The sequence below is a fragment of the Octopus sinensis genome, linkage group LG17 (genome assembly GCF_006345805.1).
Source record: "Octopus sinensis linkage group LG17, ASM634580v1, whole genome shotgun sequence".
Lineage (NCBI taxonomy): Eukaryota > Metazoa > Mollusca > Cephalopoda > Octopoda > Octopodidae > Octopus > Octopus sinensis.
The window spans coordinates 38,939,385-38,949,080 of NC_043013.1; the positions used below are offsets into that span (position 1 = coordinate 38,939,385).

Here is a 9,696-nt window from a genome sequence, read left to right on the forward strand (position 1 = left end):
TGTGCTGTCTCATATAAAGCAAGTTACACAAATCTACTTGTATGAATGCATGTTGACACAATGCACAAAAATGCTTCTAATGAATGCCTATTCTAGAAACAGCTGTAAAGATTTACTTGCTTTTTCCTATAAATTACTAGCGAAGTTATCATTCGTGATCCCATGGATCTCTCTCTCTCTCTCTTTCTCTCTCTTTCTTTTTCTTTCGCTCTCTCTCTCTCTCTCTCTTTTCTCTTTTCTCTCTCTCTCTCTCTCTCTCACTCACATTTACACACACACATACAGAAACAAGCATTTTTCTCTGAAAGAAATCAGTTGTGTTCAGGTTCTGCGTGAGATGGGCTTCGTCATATCTAAAATGCCAATGACAGAATGGCGTACCTCGTATGAATCCATCAGGATTTGAGAGTCTCCTCATTACTACATATACCCAACTAATAAACTGTCACCTGCAAATATATTTTACTTAGTAAACGACAGCCGCAAGAATAAAGCGAACAAACTAGTACCAGATTTTGTAATCAATCTCAGGCATCTATATTTATTGATTTACTAAGATCCTTGGACCACACCGTATCACACAGTCACACTCACTGGATTAATTCTTCATCCGGTAGTTCTGCTTTGGCAGGTATACTTGAGATATTCCCAGCGTTAATTCCTGAGGGTAGTCACCAACTGTTGACAAAGATCATCTCGTAAGCTATAAAGGACAGAGAAACAAAAGACTCTAACCAGAAATTGTTAAGTTTCTAACAATTCCTGATTAAAATGTGTTCCAGCAGAAATGTCCTAATAACATAACAATATTGATCTCCCTGTCGTCTGCCTGTCACACAGAGTTTTATTTTTATTTCTTTTCTTTAATATGTTGGTGTTCTTTCGTCTTTAAACATACACATATTTCATGATCTAATTGTCACATCGTCCTTGATGATTTGATGATTTCAGTGTTTCTCATATTTATATTTTGTTATTTCAGATATCTGTTCACACTGGTTCAACTATGATTCACTTCAACGTAATTGTATTCCTCCTGGGTCTCTTATCACCATTAGTTTATTCTCATGGTTGTCGTATGGAAGACGACGAATGTGAGTTTAAGCTGGTAATTTCCTATAAATTAACTATGTTAGTTAATAAGACTTTGGTACTACCCTATAATAGAAAACTCTACAGATATGACGTCACTAATTTTACGGATGCTCAACCGATACCAACTGATGAAGTTATTACTATGGATGGTTTCTCTGAGACAGTTATGGTGATTGCAGTTAATGGCACAGTTCCTGGACCAACGATAGAAGTTTATAAAGGACAAAGAGTCATCATTGAAGTAGAAAACCGATTATTTTCAGAATCTACAACAATACATTGGCACGGCATTCATCAAAAAGGAACACCTCATATGGATGGCGTACCTTGGGTTTCACAGTGTCCAATTCAACCAGGTCAGTCGTTCAGATATGAATTTAATGTTACACAAACTGGAACCTTTTGGTACCATTCTCATCTTGGGACACAACGTACGATGGGACTATTTGGTGGTTTTATAATACACGAAAAGACAAAACGTAAAATGGAAGAACATGTGATGTTAATAACAGACTACAACCATAACTGGGACTCCGATGTGAGTTATTTAAAAATGGATTTCGGACTCTATTGGAACCGTAAAAACATTGGCAATTCCAAATCTCTAGATGGGGCATTTTTTAGTCTTTTTAATTTCCATTCTGGTATTGTGAATGGTCGAGGCCGCTATTATGATGAATCAGGGAATCATAATGGGGCTCCACTGACTGTCTTTGAAGTAGAACAAGGTAAAGAGTATCGTTTTAGAGTGATCGCTGCAGGGTCCCTTTACCCGTTTGAAGTGTCTGTTGATGGTCACCAGATGGTAGTCGTTGCCTCTGATGGTTTTGACCTAAAACCAACAGCTGTTGATTATTTCATCCTCAGTCCGGGTGAGAGATTTGACTTTATATTGAAGGCAAATAACTCTGTCGGAAATTATTGGATTCGTGGAAAAACAATGGAAAATGAAAAAAATAACACATTTGAAGTAATTCTTCGTTATAAGGGTGCACTGGACGAAGAACCCAACTCCACGGTTTCTGACTGCGTTCAACAAAAGGACTGCACTTTACTCAACTGCCCCTTTCTTTATTATCCCGAGAAAAGTAATAAACGGTGTTTACAGTTTAATGACTTGGAACCTGATTACCCTGTTGTTGTACCTCCATACAAGTCTGGGAAGTTTGAAGAATATTTTTTAAATTTTGCTTTTCCTGGTGAGCCAGGATACACACCAGCATCAGTAAATGGTCGTGTGTTCGTGGAACCCACGGTAAACCCTTTAACACAACCAAAAGAAATAGATAGTCTGTGTGATAATGCCAATTGCGGTGTTGATAAAGTGTGTCGGTGTACTTATTCTATAAACCTGAAATATGGTGATACAATTCAAGTTGTAATGACAAATCTTGGAAAAGGTAAAGGGTTCTCCCACCCTATACACATGCATGGACATTCATTTTATGTAGTTAAAATGGGGTTTCCAAAATACAATGAAACAACGGGAGAAATAATAAATGATACTACAGATATTGATTGCAGAGGTGATCCGAAAATGAACTATTGTAATGATGCGGCTTGGTCAAACAGCAACTGGGAAGGAGACAACATCCCCGGAATGAATTTACAAAAAGCCCCTCAAAAGGATACAATTATGGTCCCTACAGGTGGATACGTTGTAGTGAGAATAGTGGCCAATAATCCTGGAATATGGATCATGCACTGCCATATTGAATTACACAGTAAGGACGGAATGGCACTGGTTCTAAATGAATCTTATGCCCACTTACCAAAAATCCCTGACAATTTCCCTGCATGTCGAAGTTTCCAGAAAGGAGTTTATAATGAAGAAACAAAAGGTGTTGGTGATAAAAATGTTAATAATAGCAATACTAACAATTGTGATAAAGGAAACGAAAATACTTCAGAACACGGTAAGGAATAGTTTTCAATAACTTATAAGGTTGTCCCAAAAGTTCGTAAACACTTGCGAAAATTTGCATTTTTATGCAATTTTTAATTGTTTGTTTGGGTTTATATTGTTATAGTTACCTTCATCTTTATATTCCAGATTTACGAACTTTTGGGACAACCTAATATTTTATCGTTTCTCTGCAATCTCGTTTCTTTTCTTTTCTTTTCTTTTCCTTCTTTCTTTGTTTTTTTTTATATCGTTGTCTTTTATCTTTTTCATGTTTCATTCATTGGAATACAGCCATGCTGAATCACCGCTTTGAAGGATTTAGTCAAACAAATCAATACTAGCACTCATTTTTAATCCTGGTACTAATTCTATCTGTCGGCTTTTGTGAACCACTGAGTTAAAGGAACATAAACAAACCAACTCCGGTTGTCTGATAGGAGACAAATGCTAAGGCGCATACACAGACACACATACACTTACACCTACATATAAATTTATATATTGTTCATGTTAAGGCGGCGAGCTGGTAGAAAAGTTAGCACGCTCTTTCAGCATCGGTTTGATTTTTGAACTCTTCTCGCAAGAAACCATCGAGGTGCTTGAAAAAGTGGTAGTCGGTAGGAGAAAGGTCTGGGGAATAAGCTGGGTGGAGAAGAACTTCGTAGCCAAGTTCCCTCAACCTCTGGAGCATCATAAATGAAACGTGTGGTCGAGCATTGTCATGAAGAATGACTGGCCCTCTTCTGTTGACCAGTCTGGGACGAAGGATTAACAGTGTTTCGTTCATTTTGGCAAGTTCATGGCAATATACTTCTGCAGTAATGGTTTTTCCGGGTTTTAAGAAGTTATAGTGTACAGCAGTACACCATCAAGAATCACCAAAACATTCTTTTTGAAGAGCTCGTGTTTAGGGAAGGTTTTTGGTGCTTCATTTTGGTCAACCACTGCGAATAACGTTTTATTTTTATTATTATTATTATTATTATTATTATTATTATTATTATTATTATTATCATTATTATTATTATTATTATTATTATTATTGTACAAAATCCACTTTTCATCGCAAGTAACAAAACGGTCGAGAAATTGATCCGTCTGGTTACGGAGAAGAAGCGAGGAGAAAATTTCATATCTGCGCATTTTTTTGATTTTCATTCAAATCGTGTGGTACCCATTTGTCGAGCTTTTTTAATTCTCCGATCTCATGCAAATGGTTGCAGGCAGTTTTCTGGCTAACTTGAAGTTATTTTACCAGTTCTCGAGTGGTTTTACGTGGATCTTTTTCAATGACGGTCTTTAATTGAACGTCATCGATGACAGATGGGCGTCCACTACGCTCACAGTCTTCAAGGCTCAGGTCTCCACTGCGAAATCGTTTAAACCATTTTCGGGCTGATCACTCACTCATCGTTTCCTCACCAAACGTTTCGTTGATATCGCGATCAGTTTCAGCTGCTTTACGTCCTTTTTTGAAGTTGCAAAACAAAATTGCTCGAATATCACGCTTTGACAGTTCCATTTCAGATGATTGTAACCACGTTTTCTTTATTGCCCACAGGGGGCCAAACATAGAGAGACGGTACAAATGAGGGAGGGGTCGATGGTGCGTATAGTTTTAACAGAGAGATGAAAAATTAAAAATCTATATAATCGAATGATAAACAAATGATAAGCAAAACAAATACTCAATGTAGCGGGGAATGGGTTTTGCCTCGACCTCACAAGTCCCGTGCCATCACTATAACCTTTAGTATAACCTTATGGATACACTGTGTGGGTTCATTCATTCGCAACAAACTCGCCACAGCCTTCCATCTTTTTCCATATACATCAGGTGACAGGCATTTTCGCTCCACCCTTATTCTCCTCTTAAGTTAGTAGATGAGGTAATGGACCAGTCCAAGGCTGGAGATGAATGTGCCTGTCACGATTCCTTTCACGTGGGTTTTCCATACCGCTTCTTTCTCTATAGCTATCACAGTGAGAAAACAAGCCTTGCCTTCTTTGTTAAAAGATGAAGGAGGAAAAATCTTTAGTCTACTCGGAAGACAGTTGTACACTTCCCAGTCGTGACAGCAGATGTTCAATGTAAATCCACATCTCAGAGATTTTGGAGCATTGCACAATTGCGTGCAGAACAATTTCTCTGTCCCGCTCGCATCTTGGGCACATGGGTGTGCAAGGGGCACCATGCCTTGTGAGTTTATCGCTAACTGGTAAGACTCATCGGTAACACTGTCAGGCCAGGGATCCTTGGAAGATATCCAAGGTTCCTGGCCCGAATGTAATTCGGAACAGGCCGGCTAGTCGACCAGCATGGAAGCCTAGAGTCTCCCTCAAGATGCCGTCACATTGAGCCTCTACCAACCCTCTATAGAAAGACGAGGTGGAACCCCAGCCACTGGCGTTGCTCGTGTAACAGAGAAGCTTGGATGCCTCACAGCAATCCGTCAAGCACCCAGCTTTGGTCTACAATTGATCCAAGGTCCTAGTTCACTCAAACTAGTAATCTCAGGAAGTAATGACCGAACAAATGGAGACCACGCCTGTTAACCATCCAGCTGGACCCACAAATGCCTCAGCCTCAGTGCATGTCTGCGCATCAACAGCCAAGGCGTCCCTAACTCACGCTTTAGCGAGTGCTCGCAGCAGACAGACCGCTTTCCAAGAGGACTTCTATACCTCCAAAAATACCAGCTACTCCAACTTGATGAGCCACGAATGGGGGCAAGACACGATGGTTAGGCGGTAGGTAAACACAGAAACGATAAACACTACTCCTATATATATGTAAATATATATATTATATATATATATATATACTACACCAATTTTATATGGAGAATACGTTGTCTATTGACTTTTTATACATGATAGGCCACTGATAGTAAAATTTCTAAAATTTTGCTATCCTATATTTTATGAATAGAATTTTAGTAATTTCGGAAGTTAATTCGGCATTCTTTCACTTGCTGCCGATTGAAAATTTGATTGAATTTGAAAATTTATAATATATAATGATGGGACACGTAATATTCTGTCTCTAAATTATATGTTAGTGTTTTAGCGTAGCCACTGATGAGAACTTCGCCTAGCAAATTATTTTATTTGCTACTTAGAGTTCGAAATCTAGGTATGGCTGTAAAAAACAAGGTAAAAGTTTTAATTTTTCATTACCTTCGAAATTGCTCTTAAATGTAGTTTTTGGACGTTTTGACTACTCCTTCATATTAGGCTGCCTGATAAGGGTCGCCTCTTTTGTGTTTAAATGTGCACTAATTATATATATATATATGTGATCTCTTGAGCACCACCAGCAAAAATATTTTTTTCCTCTGTTTTCCCTTCTCGGGATCTTTCCTTCTCCTTTGTTTCCGACGAAGAGCTCCGCTCGAAACGTTAAACCCTCCTTCCCTTCTTTCCTGAGCGTCAAATAATACTTTAATTGTTCCACGTCCTCGCGTTGCTGTGTTTTTTTCTGTGTTTTCTTGTTTGGATTAACTTTATATATATATATATATATGCGATGTTACTGTTGTTTTAGCCCCAAGAGACATTAGGCAGGGTGGGGAGAGCTCCTATCTTTCGATAAAAGAAAATATAGGAGGATCAGTTAATTATGATTCTGTTTAACGTGTTCTCCTCTCAGATTCATGCAATTATAGCAGTCCTTCAGTTTTTCTAAGCCCTTCAAAAGAACTCGGAAGTTTGGACCTCTAGCCGGGCCTTTCGCGATACTCATATAGTCAGGAACTTCTCATCAACTCCTCGTGTGTGTGTGTGTGTGTGTGTGTGTGTGTGTGTGCGTGCGTACACGTGAGTGAGTGCGCAAACAAGAAAGTAGCACTCAACACATTGGTTGGATTTTTACTCTTGAAATAAAAGTACCTGTCATGCGACTGTTTCAAACTCTCTCAGTTTCAACGACTACGCTGAGCAGATCTTGTTGCCAAAGATGATGCAATAATACAAAACGATGAAGCAATACTTGCAATGTAATTATTTCAAACAGATAAGGTGAAAAAATGAGAAACCACAAATTACTCATTTTGCCCAGTCACCCATTTTGCTCCTCATCTAATTTATCGTATATATATATATATATATATATATATATATATATATATATATATGTATACATATATATATATGCATGTATGTATATATATAATATATATATATATATATATATATATATATATATATATATATATAATATATATGTAAACACACACTTGCTCACACATATATATATATAGTAAGTCTCCTGGACTTTACTAACTTCTCATCCTTGGACTCATAGAACCGATGTTCCGGTTTCCATGTCGTATAAGCGACCAAGAGCACAATATTACCTCTAAATAGGATGCTAGTCCGCCACAGAGTTATTTATGTACAGACGAGTAAACTGGAGCAAAAGAATGTTTTGCTCAAGAAAACAACGGTCTGGAATCGAAAAGTATCGTCTCTGCGCTCGGTCATATCATTCATTCGTGTATTTATTCATTCTTTATCTATTTATATTTCTTTCATTTCCCTGAATAATTTCACCTTATGTTTCTTTATTTCATTGGCTTGCTTATATTTTTCATCATTTTTTATTTTGGGCGCTTGCATTCAAAATCGCAAGATTTTGAATGCAACCATTGGGCCACGTGCCTTTATACATTGTTGTTTGTATACCTACCTAATAAAGTCCATATCGTTTTTCCTTCTTTATCTTTTCAGCGATAACCGATCCAACAGTAAAAGTGGCACTTGGAGTTCTCATCGGAGTCGTCTGCATTCTGGCTATTCTTGTTGTTGTACTTGTTTTCATTGTTGTGACGAAAAATAAGAAGTAGCACTCTAACCCCTTTTAAAGTATATATAATAGGGTAAAGGTGAATGAAAGATGAAATGGTGTGCTGTAGTGGTTGTAGCAGTACCGGTGCCAGAAGTGTTAACACTTTCGGCACTGGACATGTTAACAATTAAACTTTGATGAGAGTGATTGCAATAACTGTTATTGCAGCGGGGATTGGGAGTAGTGATAGGTGTAAAATAGATGAGAGTTGCTGCTGTGATAGTTTAGAGCTTTAGAAATACATCAAAACAGTTATTTTATTAAATATTAAAATTATTAAAAAATATTCAAGAGACATAAAATCATCTTGCATTTTTTTACTATTGTTTTCTCAAATTTGAAGACTAAAATATATTTTACAAAATATATATATGTGTGTGTGTGTGTACATATACATGTATGTACATATATATATATATATATATATATATATATATATATATATATATATATATATATATATATATACATATATATATATGCATGTATGTATATATATATATATATATATATATATATATATATATATATATATATATATATATATATATATATAGGATATGTAAACACACACTTGCTCACACATATATATATATAGTAAGTCTCCTGGACTTTACTAACTTCTCATCCTTGGACTCATAGAACCGATGTTCCGGTTTCCATGTCGTATAAGCGACCAAGAGCACAATATTACCTCTAAATAGGATGCTAGTCCGCCACAGAGTTATTTATGTACAGACGAGTAAACTGGAGCAAAAGAATGTTTTGCTCAAGAAAACAACGGTCTGGAATCGAAAAGTATCGTCTCTGCGCTCGGTCATATCATTCATTCGTGTATTTATTCATTCTTTATCTATTTATATTTCTTTCATTTCCCTGAATAATTTCACCTTATGTTTCTTTATTTCATTGGCTTGCTTATATTTTTCATCATTTTATTTTGGGCGCTTGCATTCAAAATCGCAAGATTTTGAATGCAACCATTGGCCACGTGCCTTTATACATTGTTGTTTGTATACCTACCTAATAAAGTCCATATCGTTTTTCCTTCTTTATCTTTTCAGCGATAACCGATCCAACAGTAAAAGTGGCACTTGGAGTTCTCATCGGAGTCGTCTGCATTCTGGCTATTCTTGTGTTGTACTTGTTTTCATTGTTGTGACGAAAAATAAGAAGTAGCACTCTAACCCCTTTTAAAGTATATATAATAGGGTAAAGTGAATGAAAGATGAAATGGTGTGCTGTAGTGGTTGTAGCAGTAACCGGTGCCAGAAGTGTTAACACTTTCGGCACTGGACATGTTAACAATTAAACTTGATGAGAGTGATTGCAATAACTGTTATTGCAGCGGGGATTGGAGTAGTGATAGGTGTAAAATAGATGAGAGTTGCTGCTGTGATAGTTTAGAGCTTTAGAAATACATCAAAACAGTTATTTTATTAAATATTAAAATTATTAAAAAATATTCAAGAGACATAAAATCATCTTGCATTTTTTTACTATTGTTTTCTCAAATTTGAAGACTAAAATATATTTTACAAAATATATATATGTGTGTGTGTGTGTACATATACATGTATGTACATATATATTATATATATATATATAATATATAATATATATATATATTATATATATATATACTATATATATATAATATTATATATATACATCTATATATATGCATGTATGTATGTATGTATAAATATATATATGGATATGTAAACACACACTTGCTCACACATATATATATTTTTATCTGTAATATACTTATATGCATGCGTATGTGTGTATGTATATATATATCTATATATAAAACTTACTTAGATGAAGATGCGTGCTGTTC

General features: G+C 36.1%; 1 protein-coding gene across 4 annotated transcripts in view; it reads left to right on the forward strand.

The window, feature by feature from the left end:
- The window catches only part of LOC115220873 (laccase-like), a 70,466-nt gene extending 62,339 nt beyond the window's left edge, over positions 1-8,127 (forward strand). For all 4 annotated transcript variants that reach the window (XM_029791057.2, XM_036510493.1, XM_036510492.1 and 1 more), the window contains 2 exons: positions 983-3,011; positions 7,733-8,127. In XM_029791057.2, coding sequence (XP_029646917.1) covers positions 1,007-3,011; positions 7,733-7,848 — 2,121 coding nt within the window. In that variant the 5' untranslated portion in view covers positions 983-1,006 and the 3' untranslated portion in view covers positions 7,849-8,127. The remainder of the gene's footprint in view (positions 1-982; positions 3,012-7,732) is intronic.
- Positions 8,128-9,696: the final 1,569 nt, after the last annotated feature.